The sequence below is a fragment of the Bos mutus genome, chromosome 10 (assembly GCF_027580195.1).
Source record: "Bos mutus isolate GX-2022 chromosome 10, NWIPB_WYAK_1.1, whole genome shotgun sequence".
NCBI lineage: Eukaryota > Metazoa > Chordata > Mammalia > Artiodactyla > Bovidae > Bos > Bos mutus.
In genome coordinates this window covers 95,671,743-95,695,489 of record NC_091626.1, presented here as the reverse complement: position 1 = coordinate 95,695,489, position 23,747 = coordinate 95,671,743, and the positions used below count along the sequence as shown (strand labels likewise).

At 43.3% G+C, this 23,747-nt stretch overlaps 1 protein-coding gene across 1 annotated transcript in view; it reads left to right on the top strand.

Annotated features, from left to right (window-relative positions):
• The window catches only part of NRXN3 (neurexin 3), a 1,738,078-nt gene that overhangs the window by 758,692 nt on the left and 955,639 nt on the right, over positions 1–23,747 (top strand). The window contains 1 exon segment of the mRNA XM_070378549.1: positions 21,953–22,072. Coding sequence (XP_070234650.1) covers positions 21,953–22,072 — 120 coding nt within the window.

Below are 23,747 nucleotides of genomic sequence, written 5' to 3'. Positions count from 1 at the left end.
CTAGGTTGGTCATAACTTTCTTTCCAAGGAGTAAGTGTCTTTTAATTTCATGGCTGCAGTCACCATCTGCAGTGATTTTGGAGCCCAAAGAAATAAAGTCTGACACTGTTTCCACTGTTTCTCCATCTATTTCCCATGAAGTGATGGGACCAGATGCCATGATCTTCATTTTCTGAATGTTGAGTTTTAAGCCAACTTTTCCACTCTCTTCTTTCACTTTCATTAAGAGGCTCTTTAGTTCCTCTTCACTTTCTGCCATAAGGGTGGTGTCATCTGTATATCTGAAGTTATTGATATTTCTCTCGGCAATCTTGATTCCAGCTTGGGCTTCTTCCAGCCCAGCGTTTCTCATGATGTACTCTGCATAGAAGTTAAATAAGCAGGGTGACAATATACAGCCTTGACGTACTCCTCTTCCTATTTGGAACCAGTCTGTTGTTCCATGTCCAGTTCTAATTGTTGCTTCCTGACCTGCATATAGGTTTCTCAAGAGGCAGTTCAGGTGGTCTGGTATTCCCATCCCTTTCAGAATTTTCCACAGTTTATTGTGATCCACACAGTCCAAGGCTTTGGCATAGTCAGTAAAGCAGAAATAGATGTTTCTCTGGAACTCTCTTGCTTTTCCGATGATCCAGTGGATGTTGGCAATTTGATCTCTGGTTCTTCTGCCTTTTCTAAAACCAGCTTGAACATCTGGAAGTTCACAGTTCACGTATTACTGAAGCCTGGCTTGGAGAATTTTGAGCATTACTTTACTAGCGTGTGAGATGAGTGCAATTGTGCAGTAGTTTGAGCATTCTTTGGCATTGCCTTTCTTTGGGATTGCAATGAAAACTGACCTTTTCCAGTCCTGTGGCAATTGCTGAGTTTTCCAAATTTGCTGGCATATTGAGTGTAGCACTTTCACAGCATCATCTTTCAGGATTTGGAATAGCTCAACTGGAATTCCATCACCTCCACTAGCTTTGTTTGTAGTGATGCTTTCTAAGGCCCACTTGACTTCACATTCCAGGATGTCTGGCTCTAGGTGAGTGACCACACCGTTGTGATTATCCTTAGCATTAGCCACAATCTACTGTCTTTCCTACCTCCTCTCTCACTGCATAGCTCACATTCCATCTGCTCCCCAGTGCGCACAAACACAAATGCCCTCCCCGCTTTGCCTGTCCTGCCACAGTCAGTCATATTCGCCCTCCAGTACCCTCTGGTGGATGGGGCGTACCACAGAAATAAGCATGTGGGGTCTACAACTAGAGCAGCTGCTGACAACCTACAACCTGCAGGCCAAGTATTCCCACCATCGCTTTTCATAGAATGTTTATTAGAACAAATGAATGAACGGTGCTCATGATTAAAGATGTCAGACAAAAGGAGTACGTATTGTACAGTTTCACTTATATAAATCTAGAAAGTGCAAATGAACCTGTAGTGACAAAGTAGATCTTTGATTACCTAGAGAGAGGCATGAGAAAAGGGATTATAAATTGATGCAAGGAAACTTTTGGGGGTGAAGGATATTGTCCTTATCTTGACTGAGTAATGATTTCGTTCATCTATTCATATGTCAAAAGTTGTCAAATTGATCATCTTAGATATGTGTGATTTATTATTTCTTAATTGTACCTCACTTTAAAAGAAAACATTGGTTACATTCCCAACAGGTGTTCCCATTGTCTCAGCCTCGGTTACTCTGAAGAGTTGTCTAGTTGCTCAGTTGTGTCCAACTTTTTTGCGACCCCATGGATCGTAGCCCTCCAGGCTCCAATGTCTATGGAAATCTCCAGGCAAGAATACTGGAGGGGGTTGACGTTTCCTTCTCCAAGGGATCTTCCCAACCCAGTGATCAAACCCACGTCTCCTGCATTGCAGGCAGAGTCTTTGCTACTGAGCCACCAAGGGAAGACCATTCAGTTCAGTTCAGTTCAGTCGCTCAGTCATATCTGACTCTTTGCAACCCCATGGCCTCCAGCACACCAGGCCAATTAAAAGGGAAGACCATTACTCATGTCATAATAGAGAGGCCACTGGAGTGATTTCCCAGAGTCCCAGACTCCCACTCTGTTACTAGTTCTAGGAATTTGGTCACGTCACTTAACCTTTTCCTGCCTTTTAACCTTAGTCAAAGATAAAACAGGACTGGACTCGATCATCTTCAAGTCACCTTCTGAATTTCTAGAGTTTTCTCATTTCCATTTTACGGGTTCGTTGCACAGGTATTTTGGGGGTACCTGTGCTTACTCAGGTAGTACGTTAGTGGTACGTGTCTCCCCTTCCTTTGTTGTAGGTGATGCCTTGCCTGTTAAGCTTGCTTCTTTCCTGTGTGTTTCATCCTTCTTTGAAACTGCAGGGGCTCATCTGATACAATATTCCTTTATAGAAGCAGAGCACGGGCTGCTCAGTTTCTTTGTTTGGCTAAATTACCCATCTGAAGTGCACATCATATCATTAGCCTCGCAAATTCATCTTCTCCTTTTCCACATCTAACAATAATAGGATGTTTTTAGTTAGGTTGAAAAATTGTAATTTTAGAAAAGAAATGCCAGGAGAAAATTAGAAATAGAAGCATGTTTTATGAGACTGTGAGAGACTTTAGAACAGAAGATATCACTGGGAAATTTTCCATCTCTTAGGCCCTTGTAAATGACACTGGCTTCACACAGTGGTCTTAAAGTTGAATTCACTCTGAGAGGAATTTGTAAGCTTCTTAAAGCACCCCAAGGTTTGTGGCTGAACAATGTTCCCTGGAGAGGAGAGTTTGCTGGAGTTTCTCTAAAGCTCAACTGCTTAAATCTAAATGACCCCAATGCTGGCTTTGCTTATCTCTAGGGAAGTTTCCTTAGTAACATACCAATGGCGTTAGGATGCTTAAAGGAAAACATTTTTAGTGTTGGGATAAAACAGAGACTGGAGAAATAAGAGGATGACAGTCACATTTAGACAAGCTGGACACATTTGTTATTTATCTCACGTATCTCTTAGCGTAGCTCCTAGACGAAAGCAGTGGTTTATACCAGTTTGCAACTCTGAGACATTGAAAGTTTGCTCAGAGACGTTTAGGTGTGTGCCCAAGGTCCCACAGCTAGTACTTTCCAAGCAGGAATTTGAAGCCAAGCTTGGCTAGTTTGAAACCAGTGTTCTTTCATGCCCTCCCGCCGCCCCATTCACTACTCATTGTGAGGCATTTGGATTATCATTCGACCATTTCCTCACCCTGGTATTTTTAGCATGCCATTTTCAGTTTCTTTGGGGTATCTTGGCAGCCTTCAGGAGGTTATAGAACTGTGTTGTAATTGCCATGGGCCATTAACTCTGTAAGCTGCCCTGACACCATCGGTGTACAGGAAGGGTGGACCCTCTTGGTTGGATGTGGAGGAATCTCAGCTTTTATTTGACATTAGTTTTTTTTTTTTTTCTTCCCTCCTAAGTGGTTTTTGCATGGACTTTGTGGTATTTTTAGGAATTGAGTTTATTTTGGTTTAACAATAAAGAATTGTGGTCTTTGGGACATTTTCTCTTGTGTGAGACTAGAGCTTTTATTTCCTGTCTAACCTTTCCTTTGTGAAATCTGAGTTGCATTTTATTGGCTGGAAAAGGGATTCAGGAATTGGTCTTTGCCTCCAGCCTTGCTCCCCTTTTAAACTTTACACTTGAAGGGCCATAGCAATTTTTCTAAAACTATTGTCTAATCGTATCATTCCCTATGTGGGAATCACTCCCAGTATACTCAAGCGGGCTGCCCTAAAGGTCATGGAGCAGAATGCTCATAGACCAAATTAAGATGTATAATTATGTCGTTCATTAAATCACTTAAAGTGCACAGAAGGAAGGGGAAAGAAATCAGGCAGATGATTACACTTAGGATAATAAGTGAGATGATAAGACTGCTATGCCCAGATCCTTGGTCACAGTGTTCATATAGTTCGCTGTCTGCCGTATCATCCTTTCCTGGTGATGACTGGTTACAAGGACCAGACTTGAAGTTAATAGGGGGGTTACAGCAGCTGGAAGGCAGCTGAGGACATCACACACTTGTCCTACTGGAGAGCTGGGATGGAGATACAAGAGCAAATAGATCTGGCCACAGCTGTAGCTCACCCATTAGCCTAGTAACCGCATACAGGTTTTATCTGTGTGTCTCAAGCAGAGAAAATATGGGGTCATAATGAGTGTCACTGATGAGCTGATAAATTTAGGGATGAAAACTGTCAATCAGGCTTGGTCTAAGCTTTATAAATGTATTTGGTTTACTGGTCCTCGCATTCCTTTCTATGACATGTACCTCTCTGTTTGGTCCAGTCTTTTTATCTTTATTTAAAATACATATGCTCTTGTTGGGCTTCCCTGGTGGCTCAGACAGTAAAGAATCTGCCTGCAGTGCAGGAGAGCAGGGTTCAATTCCTGAGTCCTGGAGAAGGGCATGGCAACCCACTCCAGTATTCTTGCCTGGAGAATCCCATGGACAGAGGAGCCTGGCGGGCTACAGTCCATAGGGTCACAAAGACTTGGACACGACTGAGCACCTAACACATGCGCATGCTCTCTTTAGGTTCTGTATGTTTGACAGGGGTCAGAGGTTTCCATTTGCTCTCTACACGTAACCCATTGTATGAGTTTTATTCAGCCCATTTGCCTTTATTGTAATCCATAGGAAAATGTGCAAGTGAAAGTCGCTAGTCGTGTCCGACTCTTTGCGACCCCATGGACTATATAGTCCATGGAATTCTCCAGGCCAGAATATTGGAGTGGGTAGCCTTTCCCTTCTCCAGGGGATCTTTCCAACCCATGAGTAATCCTAAATATTACAGCATTCACACACTACAGCCTATTTAAGATATTTCAAGAGCTCTTTTTTGGTCTAGAAAAGAAGATGCAAAATAGCATTGTATTCCGTATGTTATATGATCCAGTCTGGTACTCTTTTAGTCTCATCTCCCAGTGCTCCTCACCAGCGCCCTCCACTTTCCTGTCACATAGAGCAACACGTATTCCCTGAACTTGCACACCTCTCACTCATCTGCATTATGGCCAGAATGTTCTATGATCTACCTGGAGCACGAGTTCCTGTTAATCCGTTCAGAAGTGTAAGCATGGCTTTTTCTAGGAAGTCTTACTTGAACACCACTATCATTTTAATCCGAAATGCAGGCCAAAAGGCAAACACATGTGCACACACACACACACATGCACAAATACCTCCTCCCTCTCACTGTGCTCCTAAGGTCAAGTATAAGAAGCATATGCTAGCTTTAGAGCACTTAAAACACTATTGCATTTTTTATGCTATTCTTTCCTACATTAGACTCTGAACAGCTTTTATTCAGGGATTTTAATAAATTTCTCCTATTATCCTCAGTCACTAGCCAAAGCCCCACATGTTATAAATGAGCAGTGTTTTCTGAGTTATTGAGTTAATGAATATTTAATAACAAATAAATGAATGCTACTGTGCTACCATTGGGGGGAAATTTGTTCTTGGAGTAAGCAGGATGTTTACACTTGTCACTTTAAAATTCAGTCCTTACGGGACTTTCTTTCCCTTCATTTTTTTCCTTTGAATGTTTTATACAAAGTACTATTTATTCCTACTACTTGATTTTAAAAAATCACTTAAGTATGCTTTATAAATGAGTAATAATAGCAAGTAGCACTAATCTATTGGGTATGTACTGCGTGTGAGATTATATTAGAACTTCTTTTTCCATTGATCCCAAGGGAACTGGATTAAATGACAACGTTGTATGAATCACAACAAAGATTTGAGGCAGATGGAGCGTGAGTAACTTCAAACAGGATAATTAGATGTAATAAGCACCTAACTACTGTGCCCCCCGTTTCCATGTTACAGCGTGTTGGTTCATGCACTGTTTGAATTTCGGTGTCCATAAACTGCGTTTGTGTACATTCATATCAGTGCATTTTCAGTCATGACTATGTCTCAGCCTTAGATGAGAACTTAAAAAAAGATTGGCACAGTCTCTGGCCACATGAAGTGTGCAGCCACCATGACCTCAAAATCAATGGGAAATAGGTTATTGAGTCCCGGGATGACCCACCTCAACTCCAGCTCGGGTACCCTTGAATTCCCACAAAGCAAGTCCTGGTCCATGTAAATTCACTGAATAATCAAGTACCCCAAATAAGCACATGTCCCTCCCCCAGAAGCATGATCCAGAGTCCACAGGAGTTTTATCTTATCTCATCCATACTGCTCCTGAGGACTTTTCTGCTGCCTCACACACCCACCCTCATTCTCACCCAGCCTGAGAATCAGTTCAGAGAAGCATCTCTGGTTCCCCTGCCAGAGTGCGTTCCCCCACCTCCACTCCTGCTCATCTCTGGTTCCCCTGCCAGGGTGCGTTCCCCCACCTCCACTCCTGCTCCCCACTGCGGGGGCAGCACCGGTGCCTTCACCTGGTCCTGCCTGCACACTCATGCGTTGAACATCCATCCAGAAGGCAGTTTAATATAAGGCTGAAGGCTTGACGCTCAGAGAGACTTGGCTTTGGATCTACGTACTAACAGTTTGCCCTTGGACAGGATAACCTAGTATCCCTATGTGTTAATTCCATCATCTATAAAGTGGGGTCAGAGTGCTTACTTCACAGTTCTTCCTTCTCAATCCCAACACAAACTGTAATGGTTAACTATCCTGTTATGGTGTAAGTTAAGTATAAGACAGTTATGTATTAAGCCCAACGCAAAGTATAACAGTTATTTCTTGTTCCATCATCCCTCCTGCTGTCCCGCAGCCCTTCACCCTATTCATCCTATGCCATCTCTGGGACGAATTACCCTCTGGAATGGGCGAGGACTCCATTTTAGTGCCCTACATTCTAAAAGACCCACTATTAGCAAAAGGAGTGTGGAAAGAAAGCACTGTTTAGAGTCTTAGAAAATCTGAGCTTGCTTTTGGGTTAGAGAATAGTAGAGGGAGCTATGAGGTTGTGTTCTGGCTCCAAGGGACCCATGCTGGGTTGAAAGGTTATCTGAGTAGATAGTGTGATGAGCCATAAGCAATATGATTTTAACAGCCACTGAAGTTGATCTCAAATGCTAATATGTTGTCTAATGAAGATATTTGGCTCATGGGAAGGTTGAAGTATATGAAGAAAGTGCTGCTGTTGGAGTCACAGGGATAGAGGATTGAATCTGGTTTCTGCTACTTTCAATCTAAATGGTCTTATCCATGTTGCTTAAGCTCTCTGAGCCTCAATTTTTCCCCTGTAAAATAAGAGGAATTCAAAACTTCATACAGTATTAGACAGCTTTGCTCATGAGAGTAAGTGGGATGTAGAAAACCAGTGCTTGGTCCATCTCCTGTTTTTGTTTTTAGTGGCTCAGGCATGTCCCACTCTTTGTGACCCCATAAACTGTAGCCTGCCAGGCTCCTCTGTCCATGGGATTTCCCAGGCACAAATACTGGAGTGGGTTGCCATTTTCTTCTCCTGGGACTCTTCTTGACCCAGGGATCAAGCCCATGTCTCCTGCATTGGCAGGCAGATTCTTCACCTCTGAGCCACCAGGAAAGCCCTTGGTCCGTACTAGGTAGCCTGTAAACAGCAGATATTTTTGGTTCTACCTCCTTGTTTCTTCTTCAACCAATAGTGGAGAGGGAAGAAGGAAAGTTGGGGAAGAGGAAGAGGGGAGAGGAGAGGAAGGGAGAGCAGAAACGTTCGTGAAAACTATCACTTTGCGTGCAGATGTCAAGTTTCAAGTTGATTTTGTGATGTGATGGTGTTGCATTAAGGATGTCTCCCATCATACAAAACTGTTCAAGTATCACTTTGCTGTGGGCTTCTATTTCAGGCCTTGAATGCGGGTTTCCTAATCATATACATGGTAGCGAGAAAGATACTTAAACCATCACTATAATTGGTAATATTCCCTTAGCATGTAGTAGCTGCTTGTCACTATGAAATTTTACACACAGTATCTTGATTCACGCTCAGAAAACCTTGAGAAGTAGTTCCTGTTCTTGTTCTCTACTATACAGTAGACAAAAATAGAGTTCTAGGGAGTTTAAGGAATTGGTGTGGAGAGTTTCAACGTGGCAATATTTGAATTAGATTCTGAGAGCACACAGGGTTAAGCTATGATGAAATAACTGGGAGCAAGCTGGTGCAGTTGGAGTGCTATATTTGGTAGGAGAAGTGAGGTTATAAAAATTTATGCTGGGGCCAGATCCCCAAGGACTCTGGATGCTTTCATTGTACCTAGACATTTAGTGCCCTTTGGAGAGTTTAAGTGGGAATTGTCATGAGGACATTTCTGTTGAAGGATAGTAGTTCTGACCACTGTGTTGTTGATAGACAGGTATTGCTAGAGTTGTGCTCACACAGAAAGAACAGACTCAGGCAGTACACGGCAGGTCGAACTGCCTGGCCGGGCTGTGGTTTGGGTGCAGGAGGTGTGGATAAAGAAAACTCCAAGATGACTGCCGGCTTAATGGCCTGCAGAACCTTAAGAGGTCATTTCTCTTTCCTGGAGGAAAGAGAGGGTTGGGAAAATAGAGTGTGTCTAGGAGAAAACCTGGGAAAAATGAAATAGGAAAACGAGAGTTGAGAAGTCAAGGTTGGCAAAAGACCACATGTCTGGAGTCCCAGAATCTGAATTCTTAATGTTATCCACAGATGCTTCTTATCAAGTGTAAAATGTGAGATCTACCGGCCTAGATTACTTCCTAACAGCTCTGAAAAATCTGAAAAGTGATAATACCGTTCCATGCATGTAAATGGCAGCCCGCTGGGTGAGATGTGCTTCCTGTCAGCCTATACGAACTGAGGAGTATATTTTAGTAAAGTGGGAAGGAAACCCAGATAATTTCCAAAATGCATACTTCTAAACATTTTGATTTGTTCTTTGTTCCGGCAGCATTTTAGAGATTAAAAATCTTAAGAGTTTTATTATTTTTTTCCAGAAGAGAGATTTGCCTCTGAGCAATTTGACAAACATTGAGATTCCTCTTAATCTCTTGCTTTCCCCTGTCATTTTCTCTGTGTGTGTCTCTCTTCTCCTGTTTTATTTTGCCTTCTGTTTTTTTTCCTCTGCCTTTCTTCATCTTCTCTCCACCCAGAAATGAAAAGTGTTTCCATTGATTTAGTAGTTATGCATTTTTTCCCTTGAGGGCATGTGTAGAATATTTCACTGTGGGGATTCATCCTTGTTGTTTTTGCTCAGTTGTGTCCGACTCTGCGGCCCCATGGACTGCAGCACGCCAGGCTTCCCTGTCCTTCACTAACTCCCAGAGTTTGCTCGTGTCCATTGAGTCAGTGATGCTCTCCGAGCGTTCGTCCTTAGCCATCCTTAGTCCAGTTCAGTTCAGTTCAGTTGCTCAGTCATGTCCGGCATTTTGCGACCCCATGAATTGCAGCACGCCAGGTCTCCCTGTCCGTCACCAACTCCTGGAGTTCACTCAAACTCATGTCCGTCGAGTCCATCCCTTGGCTAAGAGCGGCTATACAGCATAGTCTTTAAGGGCCAATTGGAACCAGGTTGCCAGTTTCAGATCCCAGCAATGATTACTTACATGGCCCTAGAGAATTGACTGAACGTTTTTCTGCCTCGGTTTCCTCAAGTTCAAGTGTGGATATTGGCAGCTCAGCTCTGCTCAGTTGCACTGCAGTCAGAAGTGCCTGCCCATATCTTCTTGGTTCTGCCCATCGTGGTTCTGCTGCAGCCCAGCTGTGTGTCCTCTTCACTGCTGGACCCGGGCTGAAGAAGAGGCCCTAATATGTCACCTCGAAGATTGCGGCAAGGGGAAAAGAGAGCTGGATGTGACGTGATGGCTCTTAAACCTTCTAAGTGGCCTGAGACACTTCTGCTCACCTTTCTTCGGTTATGAAGCAAGCCACACAAAATGTGTGACTTAACAGGATAGGAAATGCAATCCTCCAGAGAGGACAGATTCATTTAGGAAAAGGTTGGTAGGAAGGGGCAGCACATACTGTCAACAATACAATCAACTTCTATAACTTTATGGGATTAATCTATTAGTTAGTGAAACACTTAGAATGGTGTCCAGGGACTAGTGTCTGGTAAGTAAAATATATGTGTTAGCTATTTTTAATAGAGTCTAATAGGAGTATAAAAAGAAGAAGAAATGTTTTCATTCACCCTTCAACTTTGAAAATCCACTGTACTTGCCAAGGACAGTACTGTTGGGAGTTGACAACAATATAGAAATGAAGGCCTTGGTCTCTGCTTTATATGAACTGCATGCGCTGTGCTTAGTCATTCAGTCGTGTCCGACTCTGTGACCCCGTGGACTGTAGCGCCCCAGGCTCCTCTGTCCATGGGACTCTCAAGGCAAGAATACAGGAGTGGGCTGCCATGTCCTCCTATAGAGGATCTTCCCAACCCAGGGATCAAACCCAGGTCTCCCTCATTGCAGGCCCATTCTTTACTGTCTGAGCTACCAGGGAAACGTATGCACTATATGGTCCTGTGTGAAAAATAAATATGAAGAGAAAAGGATAGTTGATGACTCTGATTTCTTTTAAGATCCCCATCTCCAGGGTACCCAGGGAAAACATCTATACCCAGTGCTGCCACACATTTGGTTTTTATTTGTTCAACTCTTCCAGCAGCCTGGGAACTGCTGGCTTACAGTAAGCATGTCTTTTTTGTCTTTGTACCTCCAGAAACTTCCACAGTGCTGTTACAGCATGAAGTGAACCTCTCCATTAAACTGATCTTCCTTTATACAGTGTGGAGGTGGGATGGTGGTTTTGTCCTCTTCATTAGGAACAGTTTCCTTTTCCAAATCGAGTCAGGAATTCAGAGTACATGGATAAAGCACTGAGCAGTCTGAGGTTAACTTCCATACTGTACCCACCCAAAGCGTTGCACAGAGGTATGAAGACAGCACAAGGAAAGGAGTCCTGGTTGCTAGAGAAGCTTCTTTGCATGGCTTACCCAAGGCCACGCTTCGCTGCACAAGGAGCCTGTTGCATTTATATTACTTAAGGGAGACAAATGCATTTGAATGAAAATACTTGATCTATTTGTGTTAATGCTCTGGTTTTAATGTTTTTCCTCTATGTGCTTGCCTTGCAAGTTTTATTTTGGTAAGGACCATAGAGAGATGATATTTCTGGTGAGATGGGGAGCTATAATGTCTCAGGTTTTCAAACTGACATGCACATTAGTTTAGTATGGAGAAGGATCCTCGTCTCAGTGAACTAAGACCAGAATAGAGTGATGGTTCTGCTAATCCAGTCTCCCGGATCCCCCGGGTGCACAAACCAGACGTTAATGGGATAAGAGGGTCCACTCAGGTGACAGCATCCTTCTGTGTGGCAACTGCCTGTGTCCGAGGTGGGTGATCAGCTAATGTCGTCAATCTCATAAGCCAACAGACCTTGTGATTACCATCCCAAGAAGACAGGCTAGAAATGCCATTCCTTTCCTGTTCTTACCATAGATTTAGTACATTCTGTTTTGGGAAGGAGGTGCTGCAGACATGGGTATTGATATGGAAATGCCATTTCACAGAACTCTTTGTTTGGGGTATTCTTTTTTTTTTAAAGCCAGTAACTATATCTTTATATTTAAAATAAAGGCCCCCACCTTGGATGTGGTAATTATTAAAAACATAGAGCCTGAAGGGACTTTGGGTATGGAGACCATATCTCTTAACTTTGGTCTTGAATCGACCTAAATTAGTTAAAAATGGTGGTTGAGCTTCCCTGGCGGTCCTGTGGTGCAGACTCTGTGCTTCCAATGCAGGGGGCACAGGTTTGATCCCGGGCCAGAGAACTGAGATCCCACATGCTGTGTGGCATGGCCCAGAAAAAAAGAATATACAGAGAATAAATAAATAATAATAGATCTTACATTAAAAAAATTAAAATGATGGTGATGGCACTTTCTCAGCAGCCCTCCACGGTCCTCATGGTCCTCGTGGGTCCCCGGGGTCGACAGTGCAGTGGTTGTTCTAAAAGACCTGGGCCACTTTCTCCCCATCTCAAACTGCTAATTCACGGCCGCAGCCCCCTCGTGTGCCCTTAGTGCTGATTTCAGACCACGGTCCCCAGTCCTCCGTGGACTTCATAGACTTCAGGCAGCTAGAGGTCAATAAGAAGAGCACTCTCTGTGGAGTCAGAAGCCTGGACTCTTGATTTCCTGCCATGATATAACAGCCTTGTGACCTCGGGAAAGTCATGTAACCTCTCTGGATCTCATCAGACAAGTGGTACAACCCATCTCACAGGGTGGTTGTTCCGTGTAAGTGACTAGGGAGGAAGGGAGCACGTGCCACCTGTTTCATCACAATCTTCATCCTCTTGGGAGCACAGAGGCTGAGACAAAGACTTGGGTCAGGCGCTTTGCTTGGCAGAGATCCCATAGGTAGGAATGCAGGAGCAGAGAGAAGGAGCGGGAAGCAGACAGACTGACGTGAGCATCCACAGTCAAGGATTCCGCCCTGAGCCAGATGCAAGTGGGGCAGATGGAAGGTGCCGTGACACGCACCTCCGAGAGCTGTCTGTCCCATGGACGGGAGGTCAGGACATTTGTCCTTCAGCTCCGTCCCTGCCCCTGTGGGCCAGCCCCCACCCCATTTGTACCTCTTGTGTGCAGACAAGGAGAAGGCCCGGGAGCTGGCTCTGCTCGAGGTGGGAACAGTCAGACTGGGTGGGAGGTGGTGTGTCACAGTAACTGCTCGCTGCCCTGTGGCTGAGATCTGAGCTTGGCTGAGTGGACATGATGTGGGGCCTTGAAAGTGTCACCTACTGGGGCACCAGCATGTGGGGGTGTGTTTACCCTTCACGTGCATTTCCAAGATTAGCTTTTACCTTCTTCTGGCTTTATTAATAAGTCCTAAGTGCTGGGACTAGGAAAAGGAAATGGCAACCCACCCCAGTATTCTTGCCTGGAGAATCCCATGGACAGAGGAGCCTGGTGGGCTGCTGTCCATAGGGCTGCACAGAGTCGGACATGACTGAAGTGACTTAGCATGCATGCATGCATTGGAGAAGGAAATGTCAACCCACCACAGTGTTCTTGCCTGGAGAATCCTGTGGACAGGGGAGCCTGGTGGGCTGCCGTCTATGGGGTCACACAGAGTCGGACACAACTGAAGCGACTTAGCAGCAGCAGCAGGTGCTAGGTCTGGATCCTAGTCTCGGGAATTGAAAAGGTGAAGTGAAATCAGGTGCTACTTTTCATCGACCCCCCCCCCTCAGATTAGATTTTCTGTTTCGAATTAAGCAGTGTTCCCCATTTCCTCCGTGTTCTTTACCTGGACTCACCTGGACTCACTCCTCCTCATTCACCTGGACTGTCTAGGGGCGTGACCCTGATGCAGCCACGAGAAGCAGAGATTTTGCAGGTGGACTGACTGGGGGTTGAGTCCCTAGCTGTGTGACCTTGACCTTGTGATGCTTTGCTCTACTTCTTTGTTTGTAAAATTGGGTAAACTGTATCAGCCTCATAATACGAACCTAAATAAGATCATGTGTGCAATGTACTTGGTACTTCCTTCATTCCAGTTTGAGTTTCCCAGAAGGATACATTTTCTTTTGGCTGGGAAAAAATATATGTATGTTTTGTATATATCTTTACTGTGCCTATATGAATACATATGGAGAAGGCAATGGCACCCCACTCCAGTACTCTTGCCTGGAAAATCCCATGGATGGAGGAGCCTGGTAGGCTGCAGTCCATGGGGTTGCGAAGAGTTGGACTCAACTGAGCGACTTCCCTTTCACTTTTCACTTTCATGCATTGGAGAAGGAAATGGCAACCCACCCCAGTGTTTTTGCCTGGAGAATCCCAGGGACGGGGGAGCCTGGTGGGCAGCCATCTAGGGGCTTGCACAGAGTTGGATACGACTGAAGTGACTTAACAGCAGCAGCATGAATACATAGGTAGTGTTTTGATTTATGTCTGTTGCCTGGTGTCATTTAGTTTCAAATGTGTCTAATTCACTCAGCTGCCAAAAGGCAACGTTCAGGTATCTCTGCTCTCCTTCCATTTCTTCCTCCATCTTCAACAAATTTACTCTCATTTATTTGTTCTTCTGCTTCTGTGTATTTACTTCTTAATTCAATTATATATATTTATTACCATATTGAGTATCATCCTGGATTGGTTCAATTCATTCTGTTGCTAAAATACTGCTTGTAACTCTCTTTACCTCCCCTATCATTTCTTCTCCTTTCCTCAGTCTATCTACTAATTTGTTATTTAATTTCTTCAATTCTGTTTATTCACTTGCTGCTTGAGGTTTTTTTTTTTTTTTTTTTCTATTACGTTGAGTACCTTCTTGGTATAAGACACTCTGCCTCATTGCTAGGGATTACCAAGGTAGCATGTTCTTTCTTAAAGGGCATAAAAGTGGAGGCACTAAGAATTTTAAAAAAAAACAACAAAAAAACCTGTAATGCAAGGAAGAGAGTGATGCCTGACAGTATAAAAGTACTGATGAATTAGTGAAGAGGTGACCACTTCCAGCTGGAACGGCCGGAGAAGGCTGAGAAGTGATGCATGGAGGTAGACCAGTCATGAGTGTATATGAAAGAAGACTAGTGAAAGGTGTCTTCTGGCTTTCTTAACCCCTGTTTCGAGCACAATATTAATTATTAGTAATGAATGAGACCTTTCAGTTCATAATTGGACAGTTTAAAATTCTGGTTTTTTTTCAACACAAAACGGTCAGTTTACAAGTAAACACTAGTTGGAAATGTATTAGAAGGATGTTAGGAGAGCATATTCTAATGTATAACCTGCTTAAAGTCTCTTTAGCTGAGTCTCTGTCAGCTTCCAAATCTGTGTCTTCAGTGCTAAACAGCAAGATTGCATAGCGAGATCCTAAAGCATAACATTTTTTAAAGCCTTTATTGAATTTGTTACAATATCGCTCCTGTTTTATGTTTGGATTTTGGGCTCTAAGGCATATGGGATGCAAGGGGTGCTCCCAGACCAGGGATCAAACCCGCCTCCCATATACTGGAAGGCAGAGTCTTAACCCCTGGAACTCCAGGGAAGTCCTGGAATAGCATTTTAAATAATCAAAGGAAGACTAATTTGTATTAGTTATGTCCTGACAGTGGTAGGAAAAATACTAGTGTATTTTAGAAAGCTCTTTTTTAAAAAAAACAAGAGTAGAATCAGTATCTGCAAAAACATCGTTCTGTCTATCCCTGCGCAGATTGCCCTCATCTCTTGAAAAGTGGCTTCATGGAGAGAGATTATCATGAGAAATCCTGAGATTGTCCTCTGCTCACCCCTCCTAAGCAGGGCTGTAAATTTATGACTTATAGGAGAGATTTGCCAGGAAATTGTGAGCGAGAATTTTTTTCTCATCCTTTGTGGAGTCCTTTGTTCATTTATCTGCCCTGGATTCATTCCATTTCAAAACTGTCCTGCTCTGTTCTCCTGGGGAGGATGAACGTGTCCATTTTACGCTGTGATCACCATGCATAAAGATCCTATTGAATGAGTTGCCAGTGTTTGCTTTGTCGTGTTAGGGCCACTCCTTGTTCAATTCCTAAGGGTGGGCTGGAGCGTGTACCTGAAACCATGCTGGGAAAAAAATTTAAAAAGGAAGGAACGGAGGGAGAGAGGCAGGGGCCAGGGAAGGGGGAAGAAAGGAAGGGAGGGAGGAAGAGGGGAGAGACAGACAGAGGCAGAGACTGGAAAGAAAGCCAACAGAAACTCAGCGACTTTGCGCCATTAGTAGCAGTGGTGGCTTAAGGTGCAAATTAGCCCTGTGCTAAGACAGTCACGCAAGCAGTGAACTCAGCCACACTTATCCCCAGGAGGCTTCCAGGAGATGGTACCAAGTGTGACTGATGTTAGGGAGAAAAGACACAAATAGCAGAGGCACGCTCCCTTGGCTAATAGGATCAGTTGTGTCTTAACTTTTCCTGGAGTCTCTCTCTTCCATCCCCCAGGCTCTCAGCCCAAATCTGGGAGTCATCCTGATGCTTCTCTTTCTCCCTCCTGCTTCCAGTTCACCTCCCAAACCAATCTCCAAGTACTGTTGACCCCACTTCTAAAAGTATATCCTAACCTCACCACTTCTGTTTCTACCGGCGGCCCCCTGGTCCAAGGCATTTTCATTTTTTTTGCCTTAAAGGCAAAGCTCTTTAGTACCTCTCCTTGTCCCGCTGTTGATCTCTTCTGGACCAGTGCATCCATAGCATCTGCAGTGAGTTTTAAAACTTAAATCCAGTCTCGTTCCCTTGTTGAAAACTTCCCAAGGGAAGGAGAGGATTTAAAGCAACATGTAGAGCAGCATTCATATTCCATAGGGGCTTCCCTGGTGACTCAGATGGTAAAGAATCTGCCTGCAATGCAGGAGACTGGAGTTTTCATCCCTGGATCAGAAAGATCCCCTGGAGAAGGAAATGGTTACCCAATCCAGTGTTCTTGCCTGGAGAATCCCATGAGTAGAAGAGCCTGGCAGGCTGCAGTCCATAGGGTTGAAAAGAGTTGGGCTCGACTGAGTGACTAACACTTTCTAGAACTTTTAGGTTCTAGAGATTGTGATCTGGATTCTGTCTGTACTGCAGCCTTCTCTCCTGCGACACACTCGCCCTTGGGCGCAAGCTCCAGACATCATGGGCTTTTTTCTGTTCCTCCAACATGCCAGCCTCATTTTGGGCTTCTCCTCTGGCTGTCCCCATCGTCTCATGCGTTTGCATGCTTGGCTCCTTCTCCAGTGTACCGTCTCACTAAACAGCTCTCCGTCCAACCTGGTACAGGGCCTGAATAGAGTCGTCACCTCCGAGAAGACTTTCCGGAACATTCTGCGCTGTAGCCCATCCTCTATTCCCACTCCCCACCCCAATTAGTCTCGTCGTATTACCCTGTTCTGCTGCCTTCGTAGAACTCAGCCCCGTCTGAAGCTTCTCATGTTCTTTCATTTTAGTTTCACCCTTCATCATCTCCCACCCCAAAGTCGCCTGTGAGCTCTATAAAGGCTGAGGGCCCGGCCTGTCTTGTTCATTTCCACATCCTGCACACCCGGGATGGTGCCTGTGCCAGGCTGATGCTCCACTGCCTGTGTGCTAAGCTGTCTCAGTCGTGTCCGACTCTGTGTGACCCTGCGGGCTGTAGCCCGCCAGGCTCCTCTGTCCTTGGGATTCTCCAGGCAAGAGCACTGGAGTGGGTTTCCATGCCCTCCTCCAGGGGATCTTCCCCACCCAGGGATCAAACCCCTGTCTCTTACATCCACCTGCATTGTCAGGCTGGTTCTTTACCACTAGTACCAACTGGAAAACCCATGACCGTTTGTTAAGTATGTGGATAGACTCTCCGATGTGTGGTCAGGGGTCACTAGCAGGACGCTGTCAGCACCTGGAAGAGCAGAGCAGAGGGTGAGCACAGGAAAGGAATGGCAGCCCAGAGATGGGCATGCTGCACGTGGTGGGTCTGATGGGGTATATGTGTGCGTGCGTGTGTGGATGGGCACATGCGTGTGCACGTGCGCTCAGTCATGTCTGCCTCTTTGTGATCCCCAGGACTGTAGCCTGCCAAGCTACACTGTCCATGGAACTATTCAAGCCCCATAAGTATCAGTGCTGGGTTTTGACTAGAGTCTGGCCTCCAGGAGTGACCATGGACTCACCCTGGATGACTTGGTGGCTTGTCTTTCTCGCATACTCATGGGAAGACCTCCTAATACCAGGCTTCCGGAAGGCCTCCTTTGTGCTTTTCAGATCTGTTGCAGGAAGTACGGCAGTTCTTCCTGAGTCCTGAGGATTCTGGTGAGGATGAAATGTTTTGAAATGTTTCACCAGACTGGCTCTATAAGTAAATATGATTTAAGCTTTTTCCCCCAAAAATGAATTCTTTTGATTTAAAAAAAATTTTTTTTTTTTTCAAAACAAAACACCTCTTACACTCTGTTGGGTTGTTAGCCCAAAGGAAAGAAGCAGAACCGGAAAATTGGAGGGGGGGGGGGATGAATAAAATACTTGTTTTCCCTGCTTCCCTGTCACCCTCCTTATTCTTTAGTTCCTCCCTTTTCTTCCTCACCCCTGCTTTTACTTGCTGAATCTCTCCTCTCTGGAGAGGAAGATTCGTAAAATATATGGTTCTCCAGGCTTAGTAAAGTGTGTGTCATAGCTCAGCTAGCCCAACCTAAGGTGCCAGAGGAAATAAGGTAAGTTTTTGGTCTTTAAATATTTTTTGGTGTTCATTAAGCCTAATAGAGTCCATTTTGTGTATTTGTCATATCATTTAGATGTATAATCACATGCATTTCACTATACCTTTCTAAAGGAGTGAATTTCATCTTTTTTTACTCATTGTAAGAGTCCTGATTCATGTGAAGCAAGTTCCGAGAGAAATCAGGTTGGCGTTCCTTTTCCCTTCCTGCACAAATAGTAAGATGTTCAGTGCGTGTGGTGCAGGTGTTCGTCCCTCTTAATCCCTGCCCTCCTATCCCCACAAAAAGTTCCTAAACGCTACCCACCCACTTTCAGAAATAGCACTTTGTGGAACATGGAAGGAATTTCTACTCCCTGCATATGAGCAAAACCGTCTGGTTTAGTTGGTTTGGACAGGTCTTAGAAGTATATCGACAAATTATTGAAATACAAAATATTTGGATATTTTGTAGTTTTTCTGGTTATATTGCTCCTGGGGGGAATAACAAATTCATGTAATGTGAATGGTCTGTTAAAAACAACAACAACACACAACTAAATAGATTCAAAGTAATTAAAATCCACAGTCCACTTTGTGAAGAAGTGTGCCTTTAGTAATGCTCACATGTAGATTTCCCCCACACACTTCCATTCCTATCTTCCAATAGAAGGAACATTCTGCTAATATCTGAGGGTCATCTTCTTTCAAGCCATCAGCAATGATTTCTCTCCCAAAGGGTACTTTTCTCCTAATTTTCACTCTCATTTTATTCTTAGCTCCGGCCTCCTTGAGGTCACTATAGGATAGGTCGAGAAAACAGTCTAGTTTGTGTCCTTCATCCACAATTTTCATTCTCTGTCCCCTGCTCATCAGAGAATCTTCTGTGAGACCAGCCTTAACTACAAGAGAGGATGCTACCTGAGTTTGCAGTGAGTTTGTACTGAACGGGCATTGGTATGGCATTACTCAAAGGATTCATGGAAAGCTCTCTGTTCTGCAATAACAAACGGATTCAGTGCTCCACTTCGCTGACTGCTACAGCCCCACCATCTCCATCTTCGTTTTGCATCTTTACTCCAGTCATGGGTGTCATTACCTGGAAAATTCAGCTAAGGGGTGTCAGACAACTTGTTAGTTTCCTGTATTTAGATAAAACATTGATGATCTCAGCAGTCTAAAGGGCCTCAAAAGATTGCTTTGTGATCAATATTTATTACGTAAACTATAAGAAAAAAAGGAGATGCATGTAACATGTACCCAACTGCAGATCATACTTCTCCAAATTACTAAAAAGAAAAGGACAGTGCTGGAAAATCAATAGCTTTGATTTATATATATATATATATATATATATATATATATTTTTTTTTTTTTTTTTACATTCTCACAAGTTACGTTTTAAAGCTCAGCTTAAACAATGATTTCTTCCTTATCTGGACCATCGTTTACTTAACAGTAAAGAGCTCTTTCCATTTGTTGTTTTACTGACACTTTGCGCTTGAATCTGCCAAAGAAGTTGTCCCAGACTAACTCCTCTTATTACTGAAACCTGTCCCTTGGTCTGTTTCGATTTTCAGCTGGTGTCTGCTTCTTGCATTACTTATCAATCCATTTTTATGCTTAGGCTACCAGTTAGGCGTGCTCTTCCCCTCTATTTGTGAACATTTCCAGCTGAGTTTAAACCTCACTTTCCTTCTAGTAGGACAAATTGACCTTTTTGGCTTGATTAAAGATAAACGCTGTTGACTCTCCACTTTGGGAGGCCAAGCATTTTCCAGAAGCCTACTGAGATTTCTCTATTTATTGCTTGAAAAATAAATATCAAACAGTACTTGTTTCTCTGCCATTTTAAGGAGATGAGCGTCAATTTTTTTCCCCCACTCTTAGAGCAGTGAGGATTAGGGGGGTTGGAGATATCAAGTATAATTAAACTGCAGGGCATGGGGCAGACACGTATCACTCCTAGACCTGTACTTGATGAGATCACGAACAGTGCTACCTAACCAGCTAAAATGTAGGAAAAAGCCTGTTACAGTGTATAGATTTTAGATAATATCAAAGACAGGCATACTTAATGGAGGCTAAGATTGAGTATTAAATTGTTTGTTATAGAATTATTTTTTTTCCCTCAAGATTCACAGGTCTCATGGCAGCATCACTGAATTCTGGGTGTATGTGGTCCATTCTAAGTTTCTTCACTGAATTCTCAGAATTTTTATAAATATGGATTGCCCTTGTAGTATAGGTACCTTCTGAAAAAAACACAAATTACCGGCTGAAGACCTTGTGATTAAAAGAAACCTTTGCACTTTGAGAGCCTGTTTGCTTTTCAAGAAAGAAATTTCAACAAACTGCAACTACTATCATAACTCTTAATAACCAGAACTTAATGGAAATGCTAATTACTCAACATTAAAGGGTCTAATTTAAAATTACCTATCCTAAAAGAGCTCTACTCAAGTGATACTCTGTTTTCTTTTCTCCCCTAAACAACAGAGTATCTTCAGTCTTGGAGGTAGAGGAGTGGGAAGACTAGCTAATGAAAGTTATATAATAAGTTTCGTAATTACTTAGATAAGAGTATACTGACCTTATTTTGATTGTTTCCGAAGAAATAATGATCTAGGTAGACATCAGTTATTCAACAAGCACTCATTAAAGCTCCTACTGTGTGCCTGGCCCTGTGCTCCTATATGCTGGAGCGGAGTGTGTGGTCTTCTGAAATATTCCAAATGCCTACTATCCATAGATGCCAATCCGTGTGTTGCCCAGTTAGATGTTTCATCTCTTATTTTTTTACCAGTTATTTCCAGAAATAAGACTTTCCATATACTAAGACTAATGTAGGAAGATTGAAGCAGCATCTTTCTGCAAGGGATCAGCTATGTATGTAGAGAGAGCAAACTTTTTCTAAAGAGTTCTGGTTCTATGCAATCTTCTTTGCCTTTTCAACTTACATCTCAATTCTGTAGTGAATGAAACATGATATTCTTCTCCCCTTCATCTGTTTTGATGCCTCAATGTTTGTCTTGCCAACTCCTGCCCCTAAATACCATAATTTATCACAATACCTGATTCTTCCAAGGATTCACTTGAACGTCATCTTGAGCGTCTTGATTATGAATCCTCTGGGATAGTTTGGTTTGTTCCTTTATTTAGTGGCACATTTTACTGAATATTCTTTTCACCTAAACAAGTTCAGTTTTGGAATTTGCATTATTTCATTTTTTAGGTCTTTGTATCTTTTTGGAAGATGATGAACAGTGAATAAGTCTGAGGTCCATTGTATTCCCTTCAGGAGCATTATTTATAATGGAGTTTAGACCTTGACATTATTATTATTGTAATGATTACCATTGCGATTCATATGGTCACTGAATTCTGGTAAGACCATGGGTTAATGGAAATGTCAAATTAAAAACATAGATTGTAGAGCTCTTTTCTCATCCAACTCTGAAAGCCAGACTGGTGTATTATGCCTGAGTGATCAAATGGTTCTAAAAGAATGTATAATGAATTTCCTGTGTCTTCAAGAAATTCACCTGAAGTCTAAGACTTTGGGAAACAGAATGACAGCTGACTACTATTTCCTGTAAATATTGCATTGCCATTTAAAATGTCTTGTACCTACAGATAAAAGAGGATACTTATTTGTTACTGTCCATTATGATTCAGTTGAAATTTTGCATTGGGGACTTCTGCAGAGTGTCCCTGAGACTCACATGGGCTCTGGAGGGGGTTGACTGCCTGAGCATTGCTGGGTCATATGCACCAGTGTGGCTCTGACAACTCTGATGCCATGAACACTACTTTTAAGACTGATCCTAACTTTGGCACTTACCACTGCCCTTAGGCAAAGGCCCAGAGACCCTGTACGCGGGGCAGAAGCTCAACGACAATGAATGGCACACCGTCCGGGTGGTGCGGAGAGGAAAAAGCCTTAAGTTAACCGTGGACGACGATGTAGCCGAGGGTGAGTAAGCTCTGCGGAACTTTGTCTCTCTCTTCTCTCGGACTCCTCTCGGTCATTCAGTGAGCAAAGGGTTTTTTGTTTTGAAAATCTTGTATTTTGCTAAACAGAAGTCACATGTCTTGTTCTCTATTGACAAGCTCAGGTAAGACTAAGAACATCTGCCTCTATATTTTCAGAATCCCTTTTCACTGATCTGTATTGCCGAATGTCTCCACTACTGTGGTTACATATTGATGGGGCTCTCTCCTTAAGCATGGAGCGTGTGTCTGGAGAAAGGACACAGAGTTCTCGAGATCCTTCTATTGTTCAGTTACTCAAAACCCACTTCAGTCATCCCAAGTGCTAGTCCCTTCCCTTCTGAATGAGTCACTCTCTAGTAGAGGGAGATGGGTAAACAAGAAATTCAAAACTTTATAGGTACAAGTAAGTATCAAAAGCAGTACGTGACACTTAGAAGGTGCTGAATAATTATTCATTTATTTAATGATTTATTTAGTCATTATTAATTGACTGCCTACTGTGTCCCAAGTCCTGCTTTAGATGGTGCTGGGAATGTGGTGGGCAATTAGGCAAGTCCTGGGTCTGGTGGAATTTACATTCTAGGAGGGCAAGGAATAAGTGAATGAATCTTTACATACATAAACGAATATTCAGAGCCTCACTCGAGCAGGAAGCATTTCTTGATAGCCTGGTATATGTCAGGAATATGCTAAGGATTGTGGAAGTTATAAAGGAAGCACACAAGATTACCTGTTTCCTTCAACAGTGAATCAATTTTGTGTATTAGATAAGACTTGGGAATTTGAAAATAAGTCAGGGAATATATAATGAGATGATAATTTGGGTGAGCAAGATTATAATTTTCAATCTGGAGAGAAAAGTATCAATTTGAGCTGGAGAAATCTGGAGTGGTAGATCTTTGGGCAGAATTTGATGGATCATTGAGTAAGATCTAGGACAGAAGAGAGAAGGCGTCTTTAATGCATCTTCAGTTCAGTTCAGTTCAGTCGCTCAGTCCAACTCTTTGCGACCCCATGAATCACAGCACGCCAGGCCTCCCTGTCCATCACCAGCTCCTGGAGTTCACCCAAACTCATGTCCATGGAGTCGGTGATACCATCCAGCCATCTCATCCTCTGTCATCCCTTTCTCCTCCTGCCCCCAATCCCTCCCAGCATCAGGATCTTTTCCAATGAGTCAACTCTTCACATGAGATGGCCAAAGTATCGGAGTTTCAGCTTTAGCATCGGAAGTCCTTCCAAAGAACACTCAGGACTGATCTCCTTTAGAATGGACTGGTTGGATCTCCTCGCATCTTACATGAGGCATTTTAAAATTTATACTCTCCAGTATTCCAGAGCAGTGCATACCTTCTTGTCCATGTGGGAAAGGAAAATGTCAGGCAGAATGGGGTGTTATGTGGAGCGCTGTTGGTGTCAGGAGACCTGGGCCCTAATGCTGATTCTCTGCAGGATTTTGTGAAAGTCACTTATCATATCTGGGCCTGCGAGTTGAAGTCAGGGGCCTAAGCCATATTTGCAATGTCTTTTATGAATATGACAGTCAAATTCGAGTCAGGATCCTTTGGTTTAATAGTCACTGTCACTAAAATGCCTTATACCTTTGGGATAGAAATAATGCTAAACCTCCCTTTCCTTATTTCCTCATTTTAACT